The 27,003-nt window shown below is 39.9% G+C and overlaps 1 protein-coding gene across 2 annotated transcripts in view; it reads left to right on the forward strand.

The window, feature by feature from the left end:
• Positions 1–26,171, forward strand: part of Cdc42 (cell division cycle 42) — a 41,697-nt gene extending 15,526 nt beyond the window's left edge. Inside the window, exons 2-6 of one of the 2 annotated variants that reach the window (XM_034502103.2) lie at positions 6,649–6,803; positions 10,119–10,191; positions 13,797–13,906; positions 14,018–14,215; positions 23,238–26,171. In XM_034502103.2, coding sequence (XP_034357994.1) covers positions 6,699–6,803; positions 10,119–10,191; positions 13,797–13,906; positions 14,018–14,215; positions 23,238–23,327 — 576 coding nt within the window. In that variant the 5' untranslated portion in view covers positions 6,649–6,698 and the 3' untranslated portion in view covers positions 23,328–26,171. The remainder of the gene's footprint in view (positions 1–6,648; positions 6,804–10,118; positions 10,192–13,796; positions 13,907–14,017; positions 14,216–23,237) is intronic. The other variant, XM_034502102.2, reaches the window with a different exon arrangement.
• Positions 26,172–27,003: the final 832 nt, after the last annotated feature.

A 27,003-nucleotide genomic window follows, 5' to 3' on the forward strand; every position in this document is an offset into this window, starting at 1 on the left:
TCCAATAGATGCTTCTAGACCTATCATCAGACTTTGGTCTGGAAAAGTCATGAAGTGTTCAAAGTTTGGTGAGTTGTTCTGTAGGCACTTGGAAGATGGGAATGTTGAGAGCAATGAAGAAAGTAGAGGTCTGGCCTGTGAAGTTTCAGAAGGAAGTTTGAGAGTCCCTTAATTTTGGGAGTCAGAGTCATATGCTATTTTGAGTTAAGAATTTTTGGTTTTGGTTGGCTGGGGATGAAGCTGTGATTAACAAGAGAGTAGAACCACTAAAGAAAAACCTTTGCTTTGTTGGGACAGTTGATGCTGGTCAGCTGGGGAATGGTGTGCCATATCTGGGGCTCAGTCTTGATTTCTCCTATTGGCTTATCTGGCACTCAGCAGCAGCTGTAGCCAGATGAGATTTGGTGAATGGAAGTCTATCTTGTCAAGTCCATGTGCAACCCCCATCTCTCACCCTGGTCACTATGTTCATGGGCCCATTGGGCAATGACAGGGATGGCTGGAGAATGAGGCTGACTGTCCAGAGAATGGGGTCATCCTGTCTACTTGATTATTTAACCCCTCTGCTAAAATCACTTTTGATGAGCATTTACAGGGGACATAAATATGTTCACATCCTTTGTTCATTTTGAGTCTCTCTATATCTTCCTCAGATGCCTTTCTCACTATTTTTTTAGTCATGTTTTTTTCTAGTCCCTGACCATCCAGCCAGCGAATAATCAATACACTTGATCATTATTCCTTTCAAACAAAATGTATGACTATGTGTACTGATGGAGAATATGCCCAACGTGAAGATTTCCCGTCACTGGTGTTTTTCAAGGTTATCCCAGAAAGGTTTGCAGCTGTCCACTTCTGGGTGGTTCCTCTATAAGGTGCAGAATCATCTTTAATCCAGGCCCTAGTCTTCTCTTCCTAAGACAGCATTGTTGCTTCCTCTCTTCTTTTAACCTACTGGGGATTGAACCATAGGCTATGTAAGTTCCGTCAGTGTTTTACTTCTGAGTTCCAGTTGATCTTTCTAAATTACTGCCTAGAAAGACATCAATTATCAGTGATGTCAGGAAGAAAGAATATATGGAAGTGATAAATACATATTATATTTACTCAGTAGGCTTTTTGTTTCTAGAGGGCGTAAATTTGTTTCACATATTAGAGATAGTTTTGTATGGTACAAAGTTTGGCACATATTGGATTGTTGGGCGTTGGGATTGAAACCAAGGCTTCGTGTATGTTAAGCCCATTGTCTACTACTGAGCTATGTACCTCACCTGCCTTTCCTTATTTATTTGAGCCCTTCCCTTCCAATCCCATGTATCCTAGGCTGGCCTTGAAAATCTGATACACTTGCTTTTGTGTTATGAGTGCTAGGATTATAGACATTTGCTACTATGCCCAGCCTTTTGTTTTGACTGTTTAAAGAAGTCTAATTCCTGTTTACTTTTTTTTTTTTAATTTTTAAAGATTTATTTATTTTTATGTATGTGAGTACACTGTCACTGTCTTCAGAAACACCAGAAGGAGGCATCATCAGATTTCATACAGATGGCTGTGAGCCACCATGTGGTTGCTGGGAATTGAACTCAGGACCTCTGGAAGAGTAGTCAGTGCTCTTAACCACTGAGCCATCTCTCCAGCCTGTTTACTGTTTACTCCAGCCATTCCTGTTTACTGATGGTTCTGAAAACTATAATCAGTTTAAAACAACTTTTTATAAATGGCATATGTATGCAGGTACGTTCTCATACAGCATAGGTGGGCTTGGAACTAATGATGCTTTTGCTGAGATGATAGGCACGTACTACCATTTGCTGAAAGAGTTGGAAAAGAATGTCAGGATCCATATATACTAGCTTTCTGGCTTTGAGGCAAATTTGTAGTCAAGTCAGAATTTTCTCCTTTCCTCTTTCTCTCCTTGTGGCCTCAGGGCCATACATAACAGGTTGTCTTGGAATTTGCTGTAATGTTCCTGCCTCTGCCTCCCAGGTGTTGGGATTGCAGGCGTGAGCTACCACACTCAGTCCAGAATTTTCTTACCTATAAAATGGTGGGCTGAAATAAGTTCATTGAAATACCTTCCATATCTAACTTAATCATTCTTTGTCTTAGTTCTTTTGAGTAATAGTGGAAGAATTAATACAGTAAGTTACATTTATTCCATGGTTCAAAAACATTTACAATGTACTGCTTATTTGGTAAAGAAGGTGTCTATGGTGGAGGTATAGAAGAGTTTTATGTGAGCTAGGGATATACTTCAGTATGTACAAAGCTCTGGTGTCTCGAGCTCTGAGGCCAGCCCAGGATACATGAGACTATCAGACTTTTTTTTTTTTTTTTTTTTTGATAGTAATTCCTAAGCAGTGTTGTGCTCTTAGTAGAATATTTCTATCAGCTCATGTGTTCTGATGTAGAACCAAATAGGACAATGTGCTAGGACACTTTCAGGTAAATGTTGACTGCTTCTGTAATATGAACACATGTGTGAGGCCAGAGGTAGATGTCAGGTGTCTTCCTCACTTTGCATCTTATTTTGTTTTTGAGACAGGGTCACTGACCTGTCTTGCTGATTCATCTAAACTAATTGTCCAGCAAGCTCCAGGGATAATTCTGTCTCCCACCCAGTGCAAGGACCAGTGTGTGTAGATGTGCCTGCTTTGGTATTGGGGATAGACTTTAGGACTGCATGTTTGCTTGCACTTACCAACTGAGCCATCTTCCCATCCCTGCATGAGGCTTAGGAGATAGTTAAGTTGCTAAAGTGCTTGCAAGGAAGCACTTATGAGTTTGATTCCCAGAACCCATGTTTTAAAAAGCTGGTCAAGGTGCTAGATGTGCCTTTAATCCCAGTACTTAGGAGGCAGAGACAGGAGGATCTTTGTGAGTTTAAGCCACCCTGTTTTACATAGTGAGTTCCAGGACAGCCAGGGCTACATAGGGAAGACCACTTTCCACCCTCCTACCGTCCCCCAAAAAGAAAATAGCTGGGCATGGTAGTAGTGTGCACCTGTAATCCTATCACTAAGGAGCCAGAGACAGCCAGACCCTGATTGGCTCATTGGCCAATCAAGCTAGCCCTTTGGTGCGCTCGAGGCCAATCAGTAAGAGACCTGGTCTTCCTTTTTTTCTTTCTTTCTTTTTTTAAAAAAAGGTAATGGCCAGGTTGTCTTGTGGCTCAGTGTGGGAGTACCCCTACAAACACATACCTGCTAACCACATACAGTTATGTGTACAGGGTCTAACCTAAGATCTTTCACATACTGGCCAACTGCTTGCTATATGTATGCTGAGCTACAGCTTTTTATTTTTTTTTTTTCTTTTTCTTTTTAAACTGAATTTAGATAACCTAGGCTGTGCAGTCTTTAAGGTTAGTGGATTAGACAGGGGAGAGTCTTCATTTTATATAATCTATCTAATCTGGTAGCCAGGCTAATCATTCTGTTGGCTTGGCAAGAAAGACTTGTGAAATTGAGTAATTCTTTTCTGGCTTCCTGTAGTGTCTTGTCTTCCCTGTATCCTCGACAAAAGGGAACACTTGACGATCAAGTGTATTTTAATGAAAACAACGTTAGTCAGTTAATGGGTGACTTTGAGAGCATACCAATCTATCACATAGTACTATCCTTACCTAAAGCAAACGGGGTATAAGCCTACTCACCTCTGCCACATTGACTGGATTTAGTGGTCACTGTGGTTCAGTGTTTGGGGAGAACGGATCCTACAAGTCTGGAAACATTGTGTTTGCTTTTTAATTATAAAAGTCACAAACCAAGAATAGCCAAATGGAAAAATATAGGAAGGCAACAGACCGGGGTGGGAGTCCTTCCCTTTTTAATTGGGTCATCTAGACCTCAGTATGTTCACCAACTTGTAAGTGCTCTATATAGCTCCTTGGTCTGTAGTTTTATAAGTCCAGTCTTCAGACTTGTAGAGTTGGTGGTTGAGGCTGAAAGTTACTTCTCTTCACTTGATTTTTTTTTTTTTTAAAGATTTATTTGTTTTTATATGCATTGGTGGTTTGTTGCATGTATGTCTGTGTGAGAGTACCAGATCCTCTGGTACCATGTGGGTGCTGGAAATTGAACCTGGGTTCTCTGGAAGAGCAACCAGTGCGTTTAACCACTGAACCATCTCTCTAGCCCCTTTGTGGGTTTTAACTTCTAGATTCTCAAAGGGTATTTGGAACACCAGATGCAAGAACTAGAAGATAAAAAGCAGAAGTATTGAGGGTTGGAGAGATGACTCAGCAGTTGAGGTGGAATACTGCTTTTGGCAGAGAACCCTAGTTTGTATGCTACCACTCATGAGAGGCTACTCACAACCACTTGTTTGCTTTGAGACAGGGTTTCTCTGTGCAGTGGCTGTCCTGGAACTCACTCTGTAGTTCAGGCTGGCACTGACCTCAGACATCTGCCTACCCATGCCTCCGGAGTGCTGGGATTAAAACGTGTGCACACCACAGCCCTTCTTACAACTACTTATGATAGCAGTTCTAGGACACCTGATGTGGTTTTTGGCTTTTGCATGCACCTGTGCATATGTTTTTTTTTTTTTTTTATCTTAATATGTAGAGAAGGAAGTTCAACCATAAACATAGATGGAGTGTGATGGAGCCAGTCTGATTACAAAACCCAGGCTCTTGACAAGGAACTCATAACCAGTTTCCCAAAATTGCTGAGGTTGGGAAACATGAAAAGAGGAACTTTGTGGGTAGATGATGGGTTAGGGAGAGCGGCTGCATTGCTCTCCCTGCCCTCTCCCACTTAAATTTTTGTTTGTAGGGTGAAGAAATGAAAAATTGAACTCTTGTGTCTTATTTTAACTTTATTTCTCCCCTCATCTTTGTGTTGTTGTCAGCTATCAAAAGTGAAAAATGTTGTTACCACATCATTTTTTTTTCTTTTTTTTTTTAAACTAATGTTACTTTTTGGGAGAGAAAGAACAATTTTTTTTTTCTGGTTTGTTTTTTTTTTTTTTTTTTTTTTTTTTTTTGGTTTTTTTGAGACAGGGTTTCTCTGTGTAGCCCTGGCTGTCCTGGAACTCACTCTGTAGACCAGGCTGGCCTCGAACTTAGAAATCCGCCTGTCTCTGCCTCCCAAGTGCTGGGATTAAAGGCGCCACCACCACCCGGCTGAGAAAGAACAATTTTTAAGAGCAAAAATTTGGGACTTAATCAGTTATTTGACTTCACTGATACTCATCTCACCTGGTAAGTGTGTAGAAGACACTTCATTCTTTAGAGCAGTGGTTTCTCAACCTTCCTGATGCTGTGACCCTTTAATATAGTTCCTCATGTTGTGGTAACCCCAACCATAAACCAACAGTTTGTGTTGATGTGTGTTCATGCATGCATGAGCACACTCTCTGGTGTACTTGTGGAAGTCAGAGGACAACCTTGAATGTTAGTCCTTGCCTTTGACCTTGTTTTTTTAAGACAGGGTTTTCTTGTTTACTGCTTAGTGTACCATATATGCTGTAAGCTTCTTCCTCTAACCTCCTGATGAGGCACCCTGGGATTCCTGGCACTACCACTACTGTACCTGACTTTTATATGATTCTGAGGATCTGGGCTTAGGTTGTCAGGCTTGTGTGGAAAGTGCTGTACCCTCTGAGCCATGTTCCTAGCTCATGTAATTATATTTTTAAACAAATCACTATAGTTACAAGAGCTGATATTTTCATTTTAAAAATGTAGGTTGAAACTCTTCAGGCCATGAGTAATAACTAGGCTAGCTGGTGCTGACATGGCTGTTGAGAACTAGAGATCATTGTGATCATTGTTCAGTTCCTCATGCTCACAGGTTCTGAGGATGGATTTGGGCTGTGCTTCTTGTTACACGTCCTGAGTTACTGCACCTCTAAGGCTGGGCAGTGAATCATTATTTAGAGTGTTCTTTGGGCGGCAATTGGTCTTGCATATAGTGTATGTGTGCTCATACTAAAGTATTTTTCACTTCATATACCACATGAGACCCCCTTTTTTGTTTTGTTTTGTTTTGTTTTGTTTTCAAGACAGGGTTTCTCTGTATAGGCCTGGCTGTCCTGGAACTTACTCTGTAGACCAGGCTGGCCTCAAACTCAGAAATCTGCCTGCCTCTGCCTCCCAAGTGCTGGGATTAAAGGTGTGCGCCACCACCGCCCGGTGAGACCCTTTCTTATAGCAACTTTCTTGCCAGAGGCAGGCAGATCTCTGAGTTCAAGGCCAGTCATAGAGTGAGTCCCAGAACAGCAAGGGCTACACAGAGAAACCCTGTCTCAGGAGAAAAAGAAAAAGAAATATATTTATTGTCACTGTTGTACTTTGAACTGTAAAAAAGTGATGCTTAAAACAAAAGGTCCAGAAACTTAGCAAATAGACCCTTGTAATGGCAACTGAGCAAGTTGCCATTTTTTTCTTTTAGAAGTTTTCAGCCGCTGGGCTGTGGTGGCGAACACCTTTAATTCTGGTCTACGGAGTGAGTTCCAGGACAGCCAGGGCTACACAGAGAAACCCTGTCTCGGGAAAAAAAAAAAAAAAAAAAAAGAAGTTTTCAGCCGTAGCAGTAATGCTAGTTCTGTTTTTTGAGTGGCCGAACCTGTTGCTGTTTGAGAGGAAAAATGTATGGATATAAACAGAAATCAATAAGATAATTGTCTTTAATTTCTTTTTAGGTCAACATCAAATTTGAAATATTAAAAGTGGATAAAAAACTATTTCCAGAATGCAGACAATTAAATGTGTTGTTGTTGGTGATGGTGCTGTTGGTAAAACATGTCTCCTGATATCCTACACAACAAACAAATTTCCATCGGAATATGTACCAACTGTAAGTATAAAGGCTTTCTGTAATGTTGTGTCCATTGGAAAATCTTTGCCTGCCTGCACTGATATCCAGGTAGTGGTGATGCATTAATCCCAGCACTTGGGAGGCAGAGGCAGGCAGATTTCTGAGTTCGAGGCCAGCCTGGTCTACAGAGTGAGTTCCAGGACAGTCTGGGCTATACAGAGAAACTCTGTTGGGGGAGGCTGGGGGGGGGGGGGAGACAAACAAACAAAAAAAGTTAAATTTCATTACCTTTATTACTTTTCGGGTGCATGTTATATGTACATACCTGTATCCTTCTTTGGTGCATGCTTGGAGGGCAGAGGACAACTTGAAGAGATCTCTTTCCATTGTGTGAGCTCTTAGGTTGAACTTAGGTTGTCATGTTTGGCAGCAAATGCCTTCACCATCTCAGTCATCACACCAGCTCATTCATTGTTTGATATTTTTAAAGGTTTTTGACTTCTCATGCATAATTACCTGTACTTTAAAATAAACAGCTGGGGTTGGAGAGTTGACTCCAAAGTTAAAAGCACTGGCTGTTCTTCCAGAGGACTCAAGATTCAATTCCTAGCACCCACATGGTGGTTCATAGCTACCTGTAATCCAGTGCCCTCTTTGACCTCTGATGGCACTTGGTGTTCATGTGATGCACAGACATACATGCAGGCAAAACACCTATACATATAAAAATAAACTAATAATAAAAGTAAGTAAAATAAAAGATGAAAAATGAGTCTTAAGTTAGAAGGGTTGACACAGGGTCTGTAAGAAGTGCTGGAAGGTTATGAAGCATGGGTGTCAGTTTGCAGAAGTGCACCCTACATTTGGGATGAGGTGACTTTTTGTGTCTGTGCCATTGATTAATAAAGCCTATCGGTCTCCTGAAGTGCAAATACAAGGATCTTACAACTTCAGAGAAAGTAGTAATGTCTCTGTTTCCCTTGTGAAGCTGTTCTCTTAACAGTGATGAGGTTTCATTTCACACTGAATTTTAGGGATAGAGAGCAGACTTTTTTTTTTTTCTTAGAGCATTCAGGTGTGCCTGAAGTCTTGGGAGTTTCACTAAAATTGCTTTATTAATTCCTTCAAAGGGAAGAGGAGATATAGGAATAATTAAATAACTAGGGGAGACACTTGTTTGGAGTGATACTTGGGAAAGCATGTTTGGGGCTACAGTGATTATTTGGAATTGCTTGTATAATTGTGTTAAATGTACTTGCCCTTTCAGTTCTGGGAGAGGAGTAATTTAGGAACTATAAGGGTCCAAAGTATGCCTAATGTGGGACTAGCATCTTTTGGAATTGAACAAAGAGTCTGGAATCTGAAGTTAATCTTCAGAGACATAGATAGAACTATCAGGTTAACATAGTGTTAGCCTCTATGATGGCACAGCTGGTGGAGTTAGGCTAAGACTACATGAAAGAAGATGAAGTTTCTTTGAGGGGTGAGAAATTATAAAGATGTAATTTGATAATAAAACTACAGTTTTGAGCTGGCTCATTAATCAGAAGATATTTTGAAGTTACAAGGGGCTTTATGAGATGTGGTATGTATCATGTCTTAGGGTGAGATAGCCATTGGGAATTTTTTGTCTGAGTTTTTACTTGCAAACATGATTTCCAAGTCTTTCATGACTTTATTTGATATGATATATTGAAAGTGAGCTTCTGGGTGTTTTATATGTGTGTGTATTGTTGGGGAAAGAATAGCAGTAGGGTAAATTGTTAAATGGGCCTGCTTAAGTAAATAGTCTGAAGTAAATTATATATCTGTGATGTCTCTGTTGGCATGGAAATAGATTTGATATTCAGTGCATCTTTATGCCTATCTGTGGACTGAGTTACCAGTTACAGAATAGAGCTGAAGAAAATTATGCACGTCTTCTATGGGAGAGAAACTTTTAAGTCCAACTTGCAGATGAGACTCAGAAACCAAGTTTTTTCTTTTTTTCTTTTTTTTCTTTCTTTCTTTCTTTTTTTTTTTTGTTTTTTTTGTTTTTTTTTTTTTTTTGGTTTTTTTCGAGGCAGGGTTTCTCTGTGTAGTCCTGGCTGCCCTGGAACTCACTCTGTAGACCAGGCTGGCCTCGAAGTCAGAAATCTGCCTGCCTCTGCCTCCCAAGCGCTGGATTAAAGGCGTGCGCCACCACCGCCCGGCCACCAAGTTGTTTTTTTTTTTTTTTTTTTTTTTTTTTTTTTGATGCTTTTTTTTTGATGCTTTTTTTTGATGCTTTTTTGTTTTTTTGGAAGACTTGGTCTCATTGTATAGCCCTGGCTGCTACTGACTCTGCCCAGTCCTTTCTGATTCTGATTTTGTTGTTTTCCTTTATTCTGAGGCAAGGTTTTACTGTGTTGTTCATGTTGGTCTGGAACTCAAGTGGTTGTTATGCTTTAACCTTTCCAGTGACTATGATAGATGCTACCCAACATACCTGGCACATTTCCTGTTGTTCTCTTTAATTAATTATTTTATTAATTTTTATTTGTGTGGTGTATCATGTCTACATGAGTACAAGTGCTCACAGAGGCCAGAGATGTTAGATTCTCCTGGAGTTGGAGTTGTAGGTGGTTGTGAGCCTGCTGAGAAGGGAACTTGAGTCCTGAAAGAACAGGTCAGAGTTCTTAACTATTGTGCCATCTCTCCAGCCAAGTTTCATTCAGTTCTGAGTTAAAAGGAACTGTCTGTGAATAAGTAGTTTCTTAAAAATCAGATTGGACATTATTAAAGCCTTGCACTGTCTTAAATTTTATAGATTTGAAGGGAATTTAAAAACAAACAAACAAACTTGTTTTTGAATCAGCTCCCAGAGTGGCCTAAAAGTCACTAAGTAGGTTAGAGTGACCTTGGTCTGTTTTTCTTCCCACTTCTACCTCCTAAGTGCTGGGATTATAAAGTATTTTACTGTACCTGGTTTATGTTTTCTCTTTTCTTTTTTTTTTTTTAAAGCTGATTTATTTTCTTTAGTAAAATGTTTTAATCAAAAGCTTCTCAGTACCATTAGTTGTCAGAAAGAATGAATATCATCTTTCTTTTACTGCCCAACTCTATTGAAGAGGCCTGGAAGGGTCCTCTATAGTCAAAGGCCTGGTTTCTGTGATACACTTACGATTTTGTGTTTCCTTGTATACTAGGCTGGAGTCAAACAGACATCCTAGGACAAAGTCTTTAGTTTTTTCCCAAGAACCATTCAGCTCATGCAAGAACATGGTTGTCAAGATTGGTTACATAAAAATAATGGACTAAGGGAAAATGGAAATAAGTGGTGAGGAATTATATCTCACCGTCTAACAATGTTGCATTTCTTTGTTTTGTTTTTAGGTTTTTGACAACTATGCAGTCACAGTTATGATTGGTGGAGAGCCATACACTCTTGGACTTTTTGATACTGCAGGTGAAAACTTAATGTCTCATAATATTTTGGTCTGTAACTGTAACAGTTGCTGCTACTGGGTGTGTTTTGGACACTATGAAGTTAGAATATCAGTAAATCATTTATCTTTTGTTAATAGTTAAGCAGGGTTGAATATAATGATTGTTGTCGGAATGGTAGCGCACACCTTTAATTCCAGCGCCCGGGAGGCAAGGTGGGACCTCTGAGTTTGAGGCCAGTCTGGTCTACATAGTGAGTTCCAGGACAGTCAGGGCTGTAGAGAGAGCCCCTGTCTCAAAAAAAACTTGCCTGCCTGCCTGTCTTATTTACCTGCCTCTCCTTCCCTCTCCTCTCTCTCTTCTCTTGACTCTGGATGGCTAGTAGGAGTTGGAGTATTCTGGGTGTGTGAAAGAAGATACAGTATAGTCAGAGAATCCTTAGGCAAACTCCAGTGGGTTTGGAGGCTGGAAAGAGACTTCAGGAGATGAGCTCAGAAAATACGTCTGCTAATCGTTTTCTTCACTTCGTTGTTCAGATCTCACAACAACTGGGGACTGGGGATGTAATGTTTGTTATATACTCCCCTTGTACGCACGAGGTCCCTGATTCAATCTCCAGCATTGCTACTTAAGTTTGTTCTGTCTGTAATCACAGCAGTCCTGGGCAGAAGCAGGAAGATCAGAAACTCAAGGTCTTATAGCAAATTTAAGGCCAGGTTGGGCTATGTAAGACCATGAAATGAAATAATCTTAGTTGAGTAAATATGACCAAGGCTATAAACTTGGTATTTATTTATTAGGATGGTTGTTTCATTAGAAGATTTATGTAGTATATTTTGTTTGTATAATGCAGATGTTGAGAATGTCTGAGAATGTCTTGCTACACATAAACAACATTTAGCTGAGAGCACTGCCCCCCCTTTTATCAGCTATCTAAAGTATTTCCAATTTGTTTTTAACATTGGGTATACATCTTCATTTTTCTCTGTGTAGTCTTTTAAACATAAAGAAAACGAAGAAAAAATAAAACAGGATCTCACTGTGGCCTTGCTATCTTGGAACTCTTTATGGGATCAGGCTGGCTTTGAACTCACAGATCTGTTTGCTTTTGCTTCCCAAGTACTGGCATTAAAGTCATGTGCCACCACACCTGGCCAGTTGTAAGCATTTAAAAACTGTTCTTCAAAAGTTTTTTTTTAATTTAATTTTTTTTTTTTAATTTTATGTTTTTGAGACAGTATCCTTATGTAGTCCAAGTTAGTTTTGAATATAAAATCTTTCTGCTTCAGTCTTCTGACTGCTGGGATTACAGGTATGCCCAGCTAAAAAGTTACTGAGTTAACAATAAAATTTATTTTGGTGTTAGGTTTGATGATTTTTTTTTTTTTTTTTTTTTTTTTTTTTTTTGTTTTGTTTTCGAGACAGGGTTTCCCTGTGTAGTCCTGGCTGTCCTGGAACTCACTCTGTAGACCAGGCTGGCCTCGAACTCAGAAATCCACCTGCCTCTGCCTCCCAAGTGCTGGGATTAAAGGCGTGCGCCACCACTGCCCAGCGGTTTGATGAATTTTATTGACTTACACCATAATCAACATAGCTACCGTTGTCTATTTTATCTGTCCGTCCATATCTATATCTGTCCATTTATCTGATTTTTAATATCTTAAAATTCTGCTTGTGCTTTTACAGATTTTTTTTTGGCCTTGGCAGCCATAGATGGACTTCTAGGTTTCTGTTATTTTACTCTTCTGGGATTTCTTATGAATCATTTATTTATATTTGACCTGTGAGAGCCATTCTTATATAGATGCAGTTGATTCTTTTTGTTGTTATGCTCTATCCTGCTGACTGAATACAGCATAGTTGTTTGTTCACGTATGAACTGGTGCATTTAGTTCCAATTTTAAGCTATTACAAATACTGGTGCAGTGAACTGCTTCTGTTTTATTTGTTAGTAATGTTGCTGTGAACATAGATGGACAAATCCTTCTTTGGACCCTGCTTCCAGTTCTTTTAGCTCTGTGTAGCTGTAAGTAGAGTTGCTGAATAGTGTGGAAGTTCTGTTTTGAGCTATTTTAGGAATTTATGTTCTTTAGTAGCTGTTTTATGTTCCTGTCAATAATGCATGAAGGTTATATTTTCTTTGGAGAAATGCTAAGCCCTCTGCCTTTTTTTTTTTTTTTTTTTTTTAAATAAATTAGATACCTTTGTGATTTGGTTAACTTTTTGGTTTTTCGAGGCAGGGTTTCTCTGTGTAGCTTTGGCTGTCCTGGAACTCACTCTGTAGACCAGGCTGGCCTCGAACTCAGAAATCTGCCTGCCTCTGCCTCCCAAGTGCTGGGATTAAAGGCATGCGCCACCACCACCTGGCTTTGGTTAACTCTTAGCTTTCAAATTATTATTCTCTCATCCAGATCATGGTTCTTTTTTTTTTTTTTTTTTTTTCCCTTTAAGACATCCTACCAAGATAGAATGTTTGTTTGTTCATTCATTCATTCATTCATTCATTCATTTTTGATATCTTTATCATCCCTCATGAGCATAGGATGTCTTTCCATTTCTTAGGGCTTCTTATGTTCAGCAGTTTTTGCCATTTTTATTTTGTGATTCTTTCACCTTTGTCTAATTCCTAAGTATTTTATTCTTTTTACATAGCTTTCAATTTTGTCAAGTTCATTTTTTCAAGGCTTTTCCAGTTACAGATATTGGCTTTAACACGCAACTATGGACCAAGCATTGGACTTAGTTTGGTAGTTATTATAGATAGTGGATGCCTTCGGTAGAGTATTTTGTTAGGTGGTCTCACTGTGATCTTTATGTAGCCATCAGTAAATATGATTTTTTAAAAACCACACCTGCCACACCTGTAGTAATAGTTTATTTTTGTTACATCATTACTGGGTTATTAGTAAAGAACTAAAAAATAAAAACAAAAGTAAAGTAATATGTCAGTTTTCTTGTTGTTTAAGTTAGTAGCATATATAAATCGAATCAGCACAGAGAGTATTATCCAGATAGCATATCACTAAGCCATACCTTTGCTTTGGCTGTCTTGGAGCTTGGTTTGTAGACTAGGCTGACCCCAAATTTGTGATCTCCTGCCTCTGCTTCCTGAGTGCTAGGCATATGAGCATGCACACTATCTCCATTTTTTTCCTTTTAAATTACATTTGTTTGTTTGTTTGTTTATTTATGTGGAAGCACATGCCATAGCATGTGTATGTGGAGGTCAAGAGCCTAAACTTGGGAGATTGGTTTTCTTCTTTCACTGGTTTTCTTCTTTCACCATCAGTTTCCAGGGGACTGAACTCAGGTTGTTAGGCATGGCAGCCACCATCTTTACCACCGAGTGATCTTGCTAGCTTGTCCATGCCCATCTTTGACAATTTTTTTGATATATGATCTCATGGTCACACTTAACCTTCCTGCCTGTGTCTCCCTAGTGTGGAGATTATTGGCTTGTGCCAACCATGCCTGGTTTTAATGTGGTATAGCGATTGAATCCAGGGCTGTATCCATGCTAGGTTATCACTCTACATACTAAAGAGCTATAGCCTTAGCCCTTGACCTGCTTTTAATGTCATAAGGATACCAAATTTCAATTGCCAACCTCTCTAACTTTTTCTTTAGGGCAAGAGGATTATGACAGACTACGACCGCTAAGTTATCCACAGACAGATGTTTTTCTAGTATGTTTCTCAGTGGTCTCTCCATCCTCATTTGAAAATGTGAAAGAAAAGGTAAGTCAGATTCTAGGTTCTGTCCTTTGAAACCTGCACAGATTTTCTGTTGCCCTGTTATAGTTTCAGTGGCTTGTGGATTAACACAGCATTTTAAAACCTTGCTTTTAGTGGGTGCCTGAGATAACTCATCACTGTCCAAAGACTCCTTTCTTGCTTGTTGGGACCCAAATTGATCTCAGAGATGACCCCTCTACTATTGAGAAACTTGCCAAGAACAAACAGAAGCCTATTACTCCTGAGACTGCTGAAAAGCTGGCGAGGGATCTGAAGGCTGTCAAGTATGTGGAGTGCTCCGCCCTCACACAGGTAAGGGCTCTGGAACCCATGTCTTTGTGTAGTCGGTTGTTTTGAGCATTAGGATACAGATGTTCTTTCCTTTTATTTTTTCTTTTTTTCCCTTAAGAATTTGTGACTGTATACTGTGTGAGTGTAGTTCTGCAGAATATATAAACTGACATGACCATTCCAAGGTATAGTTGAGGGGAAGGTTTTTATTTGTAGATATGAGGGAGAGACATCAGGAAGAATCCAGAGAAGAGAGAGAAAATAGACCGAACATGGCCAGAAAACTGGACTTGGCCATGGTGGTGGTGGGGGTTTGAAGGAAGAAGAGAGAGGAGGACCAAGAGAGGGCTTAAATAGAAGGGAATGAGAAGCTGGGGTGGGATGGGATGGGATGGGATGGGATGGGGGCTTCTGCGTTGGAGAAGTTTAGGGTAAGGAGTGGATGAGGAGAGCTAGGATACCAGCATGGACTCTGAAATATGTAATAGAGCCTGGAGGCCAGCATGCACTTGGGCATGCTAATAGGCACCATAGGTAGCCATTTGTCCCTTCTGCAGGAGATAAGGAAATGGCTTCCTGAGGAATGAGGACTTTTGTCCAACTGTCAGAATATGGCCCTGACATTCCAGCCTTTTGTTTATGATAGGGGCAATGTAATCTCTTCTGTAACTGCTTCTTAGCTGAAATTAAGACATTGTTGTCAGGGCTCAGGAAGACTGGGATGCCTGTTTAAGGCTGGGAGGTGAGGGAAGTTAGGATGCTTCGAACAGTCTGGAATGCTGGACTAAAGCAGGTGCTCAAGTCAGATAGTTTCCATCGGATTTCAGCAAACACAGGGCTTGCTGATTCTAAAGGACCACCCATGTGGCATGTTTGGAGCAGTTTACATTCTGCACTTGATTGGAAGTTGGTGGGGACACATATAGACTCAAAATAGATTGTAAAGATAAGGAGCTTAGGGGAAAATCTTTTTCTTGGATATACACTTGAAACTTCCAGGCCTGTGGTCCTGAGTGGGGTTGATGGGGATGGGAGGAGTCCCAAGACCAGAGGAAGGACAGACCTCACTCTCAAGAGATAGGCAGTAGTAGGCAGGAACACGTAAGCTGTTGATTGACAGGAATACTTATTTGGAGTCTGTTTGACCTGTGATTGTGGATCTAAGTGTCAATTTCCTAAAGCTTATATGAATTTTACAAAGTTTACAAAAAGATAAAAGTTTTAGGTAAATTAACATTATTGCTTTTTGTAATCTACACCAAAGTCCTCAATATAGAAAAACAGTTAATAAGTGTCTCTAAGCCGAAGATGTTTTCAGCACAATGAGGAACACTTTTAAGTCTATATTTGGAAAACAACCAAAAGAAAGTGAAACATCTGAGCCTGGGCCTATGAGCATAGTAGTGCTGCATCAGGGCTAGATCAGTAGCTTATCAGAACTCCATTGATTCATGTTACAACTCTGAAGTTTTGAAGTCTTAATATAACAATAGCATAGTGAGCAGTAAAGAAATCTGAAACATTTCTTATTTGTCACATACCTTAAGTCACTTCCTCAGACCTCTCCAACTTGATTTATATACTTTAAATCACTTTCTTACACCAGACAAGTTACAAAATCATTCACATCCTCAGACCTTTACACTTGCACTCATCGACATTACACGAGTAACAACCTGTCATGGTTGCTGGGAATGTAACTCAGGAAGAGAAGGAAGCACTGTTAGGCACTGAGTCATCTTTCCAGCCCCCTCTTTTCTTTTTCTGATTTGCTATGTAGCCCAGGCTAACCTTGTACTTGTTTTGTAGCCCAGACTAGAGCTGAATTTGTGGCAGTCTTGCCTCAGCCTTTTGAATCCTGGGGTTACAGAATTGCACCACCAAGCCTGACTTTGTGAGGTGGTGTTCAGCAGTAATACTCAGGAAGAACATGCCTGGCCTCAGTGTGGTGTTTTCTGAGAAGACTGTGTTTATGGAGAGATCGGTTAGTCTCTTAAAAGGTCTGCATTGCCTACCCCCATGTTGTACTTTTGCTGAATGAGTTGGAGTGTTAGGGAGGATAATGCAGTGAGGGGGTACTATGGGGGGGGGGGCATGGCACGGTGGGCCACTGAGTAGTTATGACATGCAACAGATCTGGGGTTTATGAGGACCTGGGAAAGGGTAGAGGCATCGAGTGAGCCATGAGGGTAGAAAGAGAGGGGGAGAGAGGGAGAGAAAGGGGCTCTGAGGACAGAAAGGGGAGAGAGACCATGCATTAAGTATGCATGAGAACATGCATTAAGTAGGGTGGTGGTGGCAGTGGGCCGCACCTAGTGGCTGCAGGTGATGGCCACAGAAGATGATGTAAGCTGTTGGTAGGTCTCTGGGAGGAGCCTAATGGAATTGTCTGTAAGCTAACATTCTTCCCTTTTTGTTTAATTAAAAATGAGGAACTAGGAAGGAGTGATGGTGGAGCAGAAGTGAGGGCCTTGCATTCTCTAGACTACTTCCTGCTGATGTGGGTGATGTCATCTTTGGGGAGCCTAAGAAATTGGGATGCTGGTCAAGTTGTGTGAGAGCTTGGCCGTTTGATGGTTGGGACCTGTGGGACTGTTTGCAGTTAGGAAAGTGCAGGCTCAGCTGAGGCAGCCTGTGAGGCTGGACTGGAGCACCTGTGGGGAACTGTTTTGGAGCTGTCCTGGATACAGATTCTGAGGAAACACCTGGACTTGGCAGGATACTGGAATGAAAACACACACACACATATACACACATCTCCCTATATTATTATTCCTTTATTTTTATAATTTTATGTATATTATATATAGAAGCAGAAGATAAAGTTAAGTAGGTTAGGGAGAAAATTTATTCTTGACTGTACATTTGAAACTTGATTCCCCAAATGAGGGAAAGGGGAAGGAATCTCACCCCGGGAGTAGGCAGTAGGCTATGATTGACAGGGATGCTTATCTAGTCCATTTGACCCACGAGAGGTAGATCCAAGTGCGTTCTTTAAAGCTTACAATAATCTTTAAGTTTACAAAAAGGTAAATTTTAGACATGTTAGCAATTACCACTGTTTGTAATCTATACTGACATCCGAGTTGTAGAGAAAGGCAGTAGACACAAATCTTTGTGTCATAGTAGAGGCCTGGGAACTGATTTTGTGTTAAAAGCATGAACACTCTTTAAGGTGAGCTTAGAGAAGACAGAAACCTTCTGTAGAGCAGAAAGGGCAAAACCAGATCACTTGATCTGGGTTTTCAGTATGACAACAGACTGTGAGAGAGAGGCTTCTTCCCTCTCTCCAGAAGACTGGGTGTACATAGATTTAGCACAGTGAGAAATACTTTTAAGTCTATGCTTAAAATTGACAACCAGAGAAATTTTAAAATCTTGAGCTTGTGACTGTGTTGGTGAATCATATAGTGGAAGGCTTTACCAAAATTAGATTAATAACTTACCAGAATTCCATTGATCGGTATTAGGACTCTGAACTTTTGAGGTTCTAATACAACAGTAGCATAGTGAGGGGGAGAAATCTGAAGCAGTTTTCATTCCTTGATCACTTTCTTAACACCATTTAAGCTTTCACTTGCATCTATCAACCTTAAAACACCTTAGTGCCTAAAACACATTCTTAGATCCTCATAACTTAAGAAGCTTTCCTATCTCAGACCTTATATAAACTTTACATCTTTTTTCTATCCAATTACTTACCATGAGACAATGGTTGATTCCTGGGAGTAGTCACTTTGTAAAGTGAGTTGCTTTACATAAAAGAACAGTAAAAAGTTATATCTGAAACCTGTTTGTCTTTGAACATGAAGTCTGTGAACTAGGTAGACATGTTTGTTTTCTTAATAAGAGACTTAGTAGTTTTAACTAACTAATGAAATGACCAATGAACTAACACAGTGGGTAAAGAGCTAGTAGCCTGATGTTCTCTAGCTGTCAAGCTGCAGTTAGTTTAGCTGTCAGTGTGATCAGAGACCTGAGAAGGAAACATTGTAATCTGAATGGCATTCCTATCAATGAAAATGACAGAGACTAGTCTGTAGTTCGTTATCTAGACAGTTGTCCCAGATTCCTATGGTCACTATGGCACTGTGGTTAGAGGCAGTCTTTGGCCATTAGGCCAGAAGATGAGACACCTTTTTTTGTGGAGGAGGAACATGGGAGAGACTTCATCTTTTCTTCAGCAACACATAGCAATCAGTTTTCCAGTGTTTTGTTTGTCCACAGTTTAGGCTGGGCCCTATGGGCAAGGCATTGGAGCAGTTTGCCCACTGGTTAGTGTACTACAATTCAGGTGGAGTCCTTTGTCATTGTGCCTGTATCTTGAAGAACTTGCAGAGGTGGGTTGTGTGTCACTGTTAGGATTTGGGAGTCACTGTCATAATAAGTTTAAGCATATTAAATACCATATTCAGCAGGTCTCTGACAGGCTTGAGGGCTAGTACCCATGAAGCATATCTGAGTTAAACGATCTTTGTCTGTTTTCAGTTATCTGCTCTAAACTGTACCTTGCAAACATAAAACGGGCTAAGTAAAGCTTAATCTTGTAATTAACTACATCAATTCATAGCAAGACTTCAAATATATTTTCAAGCACATTAAAGAATTTGGTCATTTATAAGGTTACTGACTATCAACTTGCATTTCTTAATTATCCTTAACAGTTTACAATAATTTAGTAACTTCCCAAGACTAGGACTTTGTGTTTTATCCCTGTTAAGTTTAGATTTAAAAGTCACGATTTTGAATTGAAGCTCTTCTAGTATCAAAATAAAATTTGTAAATCTATAAACATAGTTTATAAAGAGACAGGGCACTTTTCTGATCTTTATGTGGTGAATCTTTATAGAACATAAAAGCATCCTTGGTGACCTTTTTCTTTGGTTAACTCATGTCATGTGTTGCTTGCGACTCTTAGGATGGCAGTGAAGCCTTTATCCCATAGCACAGATGGCAAGCAGCCATGTGTTGTTTATATCCCAGAATGGAATCATGTCACATTATCTAAGTACAAACTTTCAATTACTAACCCTGGTTATGAGTTTTATCCATATCCGATAATTTATAAGTCAGTGATCCTGTTTTTTACCCTGGACTTTAAAAACATGCCTGGGTCTGAGAAAGGGTGAGTGGTAACCCATTTTTAGAGCCAGCAATGAAGTAGAAGAGTATAAACCAGCAGGAGAACAGTATAAAACAACTTTAATATTGTCCACATTTAAATAACATCTGAATCCCTGTTATATTAGATCCAGTGGCCAGAAAACCAAGACATGAATTGAGTGAGCCTAGGCAGCTGGCAGCAGGAGAAAGAAACTGCATTTATTCACGCATACAAGACCAGTCAGAAACAAGCGGGCAGTAGATAGCAACATCTTAAGTTAGCTTTTGTTAATCTGAGCAGACCTTTATAACCTTGAATTTTCATTCAGAGAATAAATCATCTTTGAATCACCATCTAAAGAGTATTTTAAACCAGGGCTGAATCACGGATGTATAGTATGTTAATATAATATTCTATCATAATAAAAATCTGTACCAACTTAAAGTATTTGAGACTTGTTACTTTCTTAATCTAAAAGGAGATACAGTAATAAACAGAGAATTCATTAGGACTAAGAAGTTTTTTAATTGTTGCTTTATACCATGTAATCATCCGAAGATGATGAAATCACATGACTGGTTGAAAGCCTATTATATGCAGCCCATACCTGATGTTAATGCTAGGTCCCTGGGAGGAGCCCAGTGGAAGTGTCTGTAAGCTGTCAAGATGATGTCAGTAAACTGTCAGGTGAGGTTCAGATGTGTTTGCTTGTTCCCTCCCTCCCTCCCTCTCTTCCCTCCCTCCCTCCCTCCCTCCCTCCCTCCCTCCCTCCCTCCCTCCCTTCTTTTCTCCTTCTTCCCCCCAATCTCCTTTACCTTCTCCCCATCCCTCTCTCCCGATCTCATTTTAGATACTTAAATTTTTCCTCCTTTCTAGTTTTGATAAATGATACCACATAATTTCTAGGGATATTTAACTGGGACAGAATTAAGTGCAGTTTGTGAGTCAAAGGACGCTACTCTGTGGGCTATTTTTGCCATAGTCCGAAAAAATATATGTTACCTCCAGTGTCCTGTGTTTCTAAGGGCATTATTTCCCTTACGGATTTTTTTCCTCTGGCCATTTTTGAATGATGTATCTAGAAATCTTGGAACTGACTTCAGGGAGCAGTGAGTGAGAACAAGCATGTGTGCAGTTCAGTCTCCTGTAGCTTTATAGCACTTTGTCTTAGGTCCTCTTCCTCTTGTTCTAGCGAAATAATCCTGACAGAAGCAACTTAAAGGAGAAAGGTTTATTTGGGCTCACAGTTAAAGTACAGTCCATCATGTGCAGAATGCCAAGGTAGCTGGAGCTCCAGCCACTGGTCACATTGTATCCAGTCTACAAAAAGAGCAGAGTTTGTACTAGCGCTCAACTTACTTATCCTTATCCAGTCCCAAATCCTCACCAGGGGATTGTCCCACCCACAATTAAGATAGCTCTTCCCACAGTAATCAGTGTAATCAGGTTCATCCCCACAAGCATATCTAAGAGGTTAGTTCCCAGATATGTCTGGATTCGGCCAGGTTGATAGTCACTCAGCAAACGTTGCCCATTCCTGGTTTTGAGTGTGGTTGTAGAACAAAGGAAAGAATTTTGGTAATGATTGGCATTGGCACAACATAAATGCCTAATGAAAATGGAGGTTACTAATATATAAAATACTTTTTAATATTGTTGGGTTCTTGATCAAATATATGTCAGTAATATATGTACAATTACACATAGTTAGATTTTTATGAGGGATTTAATGTGTGAAGGGCTGGATGCATAATTTAAGCTCTCAGCATTTTGCTTGGTTGTGTATTTAAACATAAAGCCTTTGTGCTTAATTAGATTTTGCAGAGTAATTTTAAGGATCAATTTCTTAGTTCCACATCCTCCTAGCTCAGTTTAGCAGTTGATCTCATTGTAGAAGCAAACATTTAAAACTTCACAAGAACTTAACCACTTACAGCACAGACTGAGACAATAGCCAAATAGTGTTCTAGTATTATCCCTGACTGAGAGGTGAAGACAGGTGCGCTTGTGCGCAGGTAGTGGGGAGAAAGTTTGTGGAACCCAGCAGCGTGTATCTGAGGCATGCTCTCTCTCCTTTAGATATGGGATGCTTTGGAGAAATAGAGTTAAATAGACCATATGGACTCAGTTTCAGGTTGCTGGTGAAGCTTGTTTTAGACAATTGGACACTTTATGTAAGATTTCCATTGTATTATTGAGTCATTTAGAACTGGACGCATGGGGGGTTATATAGGAGGAACATTTTCCTTTCCAGATTCTGAAGTTCGGAGAAGTCAGAGCAGTAGAAGATGGAAAAATGGGATTTGTGGTTATATGTAGACGTTCAAGCTTCAGGTTCAGTTTGTGAATTCCTTTATAGCTAAAATTTTATGTGACAAGATAGTATGAAGCTAAGATTAGCTTTGTTTTATAAGACACTTGTTGATCTTTTCCCGAAGTAAATAAGAAAATATTGTCTTTTTAATTATTAAAAAAGCTTTTTTTATTTCTTTTTCTTCTCTCTCTCTCTCTCTCTCTCTCTCTCTCTTGAGACAGATTTCACTTGTAGCTCAGGTTGGCTTCAAGCTCAGGATTCTCCTGTCTGCCTTCTGAGTGCTGGGATTGAGTCGATCTCACCTGCCTAGGAGTTCCTTCTTCAGTCTAGTATACCCTACTTTTTCACAGTCCTTTTCCCCCAATTATAGTTTTTACAAAGTATTTCCCTCCCACCCTCTGGTTTCTTCTTGTATTTGCCTGTGAGTATTCATACAGATGCATGGGTAGATTTCAGAAGTACTTTAGCATTAGTCTAGTATTTCTACTGGGAAAAGGAAGTAAAGAAGAAAATGTGTATGAGCCTTATTTTTTGATTGCTCTCTCATTTCTTTTGTATCAAATGGATTGTGTGGATATGATTCCTCTGGGTGTGTAGGGTACAAGGAAGGCAATGACTGGGGTACTGGGTAGTTCAGTGGCTGACACCACTATGTTCTGGGCTATGTTCTGGGATTTGGGGGACCTTTTTACTTAAGCTCAAACTGACCTAAAAAACGTGTGAAACTGCTCTGAGTGGTAAACCTGTGGGCTCATGGGTAAGCCATCTGTCTGGGCTCAGGGTTCTACTGCTGTGAATTGCAGTATCCTTGGAGTTTCTGGCGGAGCTTTAAGTGTATTTCAAGTCTAGTCTCTAGATGTGAGGATGTTCTGTTTTCATTCCATGCTACATGCGCTGGACCCATGCAGACGCCTGAAAGCATTGGACTGCTTGCTGACTCCCATCTGAGATCTCATTCTCTGTTTCCTTATGATTTGGGTGGTGGTTCCTTGCTCTAGTAACATTGCTCAGTCCCTGAAGTGCATGCTGTTTCTGGGGTCCAGTCCTTACGGTTGCTGCTACTGTTGCATAGGAAATACTCTTGAGTGTCTGGGAAACCTGACTTTTAAATCCTGATTAATCCCATCCAACTAGGTCACTGAACATGTAGCATGCCTGTTAGTCGCTGTTTGTGCCCTTTAGTTATTCAGGGGCTGAATTCACAAAAGCCTGGAATTCTTACAGATTTATTTTCAAAAAAAAAAAAAAAAAAAGGATATCGTCATCATCAATAGTAATGTTGGGAATCTCACTTTTCTAAAATATCTATCTTATGTTTATATAATTATTTTTTTCTCTTGAGATTTTAAACCAAAATGTAATACTAGGTTTCAGTATGTGATTCTTTTACAAATTAACGTATTGCATTTTCACTATTTTTTCTTGCTTAATTAACTTTTTTAAGTTGAAATTTCTATCCAGTTATCTATCCTCTCTCATTTAAGAATGAACATTCTAGTTTCTCCTTTCCTTAACATATTGCTTCTGTGAATTCAGCTCTTTTAATCCAGACTGCTGTTTTATCTGCTAGTTTCTCTAATCCTCTAACCTGGCTGCTATTCTCTCTCCTCCCCTCTGTCTTGTAGAGAGGTCTGAAGAATGTGTTTGATGAGGCTATCCTAGCTGCCCTCGAGCCTCCGGAAACTCAACCCAAAAGGAAGTGCTGTATATTCTAAACCGTTTTCTCCTTCCCCTCTTTGCTGCTGCTTCCTGTCCCACTACTGTAGAAAGATCATTTAAAACAAAGGAATAAAACCATCCTGTTTGAAAGCCTCTGCGTCTTCTTACTCAACACCTTAGAGCAAACTCTGTATTCATTTTTGATCATGAATGCAATTAGAGTATTTTTTTGTGATCAGTAGTCACGTTAGACTTGTTTAACTTTCTGCTGCTTGAGTTGCCTGATGCTCAGAGCTTTTGGTTTGAATTATATTATTGCAAAAGGGAATGTGGTCTGGCATTAAGAATGATGTCTTCTTGGAGAAAATAAGAGTTTTAACACTTCTAGATGTTAGTTCTAGATGGAGAAAGTATCACTAAACATCATTTTACTCTAATGATTGTTAATTGTAATTGCATGACACACTATGAAAAGGGTTGACTTGCTAGTAGAGTGTAACGGGGAAGGGAGGATTCTCATGGTTTTCCTGTGTGCAGTGAAACTCTGTGTTGCTCTTGCTTTGGCTGTTTGTGCTGTAGGTGGAGTGTTTGTCCTTCTGGGATGGGGAAGGTATCCATGTATCTGCTTACTGCATTGTTACACATTATCTCCTAATCTTAGCACCCATTTAACAGTTGACTTAAGGTTTGCTGATACTGAAATGTAAAGCTACTGCCTTTATATTTTCCTGCTTTTGATTCTATTGTTGTGAGGGAAACATACAGTTGTGGTTATCTTTACATTTTGAAATTAAAAATATACAATTGTTTGTATAAATGCCTGGTGAAGCTTTATTCTTATTGCAATAACTGGCTCTAACTTCAGTCTTGTATCAGGTACCCACCTCTGCTTCCTTGAATCCCCCTGGCTTTGTCTAATTAGTGGGATAAAGGGAGGTCAAGGTGATTATATTTACAGCTGCCATACCCTTGCTACCCACTCCCTGCCTTTCATACAACATGGATGCTGCCCAGGTGTATTCTCTGTTTCACATGCTGCTGTTCCATTTGAATGCAGAACTGCTTCCCTTGTTTCCTATGTAAAATGTTCTAGCCACACATAACACGACTCATCGAATGAGCAAATGACATGTGCTTGTTTGCTTCTTGTGACATATATTGGTTTGCAAAGAATATCTCAGAGGACCACTTAAGAATCTGCTCATCTGTGCCAGCATTGCTGAATCCCTCCTGTACTCTGACAAGACAACTGAGTGAAGCAAAATTATTAGGTTGGGTTTCAGGGTTATTAATGTTTCTTTGTTTGCCCACTGTCTTTGGGGTTTGACTGTTTTAAACATGAACTCCAGTTCTGTTGTGATACTGAAAATCAGATTGCCCATTTCTTCTTTCTACCCCTTTTCAGAAAGGCCTAAAGAATGTGTTTGATGAAGCAATATTGGCTGCCCTGGAGCCTCCAGAACCGAAGAAGAGCCGCAGGTGTGTGCTGCTATGAACGCGTCTCCAGAGCCCTTTCTGCACAGCTGGTGTTGTCATCATACTAAAAGCAATGTTTAAATCAAACTAAAGATTAAAAATTAAAATTTGTTTCTGCAATAATGACAAACGCCCTGCACCTACCCACGTGCACTCATGTGAGACAAGGCCCATTAGTATGGCCCCCCTTGCCCTTCCAGTAATAGTTAATTTTGAATAATTATGTATTGTCTGAAAAGCAATGAGTGCTAGTTTTTGTTTTCCTTGTTTTTAAAAAAAAAAAAAAAAAACAGCAAAAATCCCCACAAACGTTTTGTTTAAAAGCAAGGCATGCTTGTGTTGACTGTAACAGACTAATTCAAATTGTCAAAGCTGCTCCCTGGTTCCATTTTGGAGAGTAATCTGGGGCATCTTAGTGTCTTTTGTTTTCGTTTTGTTTTTCCTCAACCCTTCTCTCCTTTTGGGGTGTGTATGGGGTTGTTTCTTAGACTTGTATTTTAAAATTTGTTAACCAGAGGACAGCCTGTGGGGGAGGAGGACAGATTATTTCCACATTCCACTCCCTAGGTGTAGTTTAGCAAATATGTCCCCACCTGGTGCTCTTAGGAAGGAGTATGGAAATGCCTCGTTTAATAACGTGCTCCTTCTTGAAAGTTGCCTTTTCTCTCCACCCTTAAGTGGATCCAGTCTTTGATGAAGCTCATGAAGGTGGGTGGAAGCTGTCTTGCCCCTCTTTCTAGGATGCACTCTATGTGTGACTGTGACTTTCAAGGGTATTTGTTTGACATTTACTGATATTGGGGGGGGGGGATAATTTCTAACTTCTTTCATTGATAAATGAAAAAAAAGTATTGCACCTTTTGAAATACACCAAATGGATTGAGTTCCTAATTAAAAAAAGAAGTTCTTTTGCCCCTGTCAGTCATTTTCTTATATGCTTAGCATAGATTCACAACTCACTGTAGCGTTCCTAGATTCAGCTGAAGACCTGGTACCCAGGGTTCCTTACGGGATGGTGTTAGGAAGCACATCGTTACTGATGATTGCCATCTCCTCTCAGGTGATGAGGTTACAAGCCTGCTTCATTAGAAGCTATGAGCGTGAGGGGTGGGGAGCATACTTTTAACCAACATGGGGACCAGTCAGGGCTATCCCCTTTTTTCTTCCATGCCTATGAGGAACCTTTGAACTGGCTGAAGCTCTCAAGAAAAATGGTGAGAGCCTCATGACTCTTTATAAGTGTTAATAGAGACTCTATCAGATTATTTTGTTTGCAGGTTCCAGTTTTTAAAAATGTTTAGGTAATCTCCTTCCCCAGTCCTGATCTTGTGGATTCGTTAGTGCTGAACCGATGCTTTCTTGTGTCTCAACTCTTTGTATATGAATTCTTTTCAGATGTATTAAACAAACAAAACCCTTCACAAGTGAGCCTGAAGGTTGTTATTTTCCTCCGTCTCTTACTTTGCAGGTATTTAGAAGTGAGGATGTGACATCAACATCTAACACATTTTGGTATAAAATTTTAAAGCTTTATTTTTGTTTTTTGACAGTAAACTTGAGTTGTTTACCCCCTGTGTTTATGCCTTCTCTCCTAAAATTGACAGCTAGCTCTGAAACGCCTCACCTTTTATGCTGAGTAGGTCAGGGTAGTAAGTAAGCAGGCCTGGGTGCAGAGGGGCTTGAAAAAAGCACATTGAAGCTTTGCTAAGTTTTGTTACATTTCTTTCTATTTTGTGAGTGTATTTATGAGCATGCCATGGCACATGGACAGAGGTCAGAGAACAACCAATAAATATGAGTCTCTCCTCTATCGGATGGGTGGCCATGATAGGACTTAGGTCTTCAGGCTTGGCAGCAAGTGTCTTAACCAGTTGAGCGACTTGCTGCCTCCTTCGCATGTTTTAACCAGTGCATTATGCTGGTTTTTGACTATTCTAGGGAGAGGTAACTGGATTTTGCCATGATATTTTGGAGACAAGAGATTTATATCCCAGTATCTTAGTACAGTAGCTGTGTACCCTTCATTATTGTTCTGTGCCTGACTTAGCATGGTGCTTAGCCTCAGGTTTTACTCTGAAGATAGTCATTGGAGAAGCATATGATTTTAAGAGTGAATATAGAAAAACATGTCATGTGATTGTCTCAGCAAATTTTTGCGACTGGGTCTTGCTGTGTAGTCCCAGCTGGCTTGGAACTCGCTATATAGACCAGGCTGTCCTTGAACTCATAGAGATCCACCCGGCCTCTTCTGGGTGC

Source organism: Arvicanthis niloticus, chromosome 5, assembly GCF_011762505.2.
Source record: "Arvicanthis niloticus isolate mArvNil1 chromosome 5, mArvNil1.pat.X, whole genome shotgun sequence".
NCBI lineage: Eukaryota > Metazoa > Chordata > Mammalia > Rodentia > Muridae > Arvicanthis > Arvicanthis niloticus.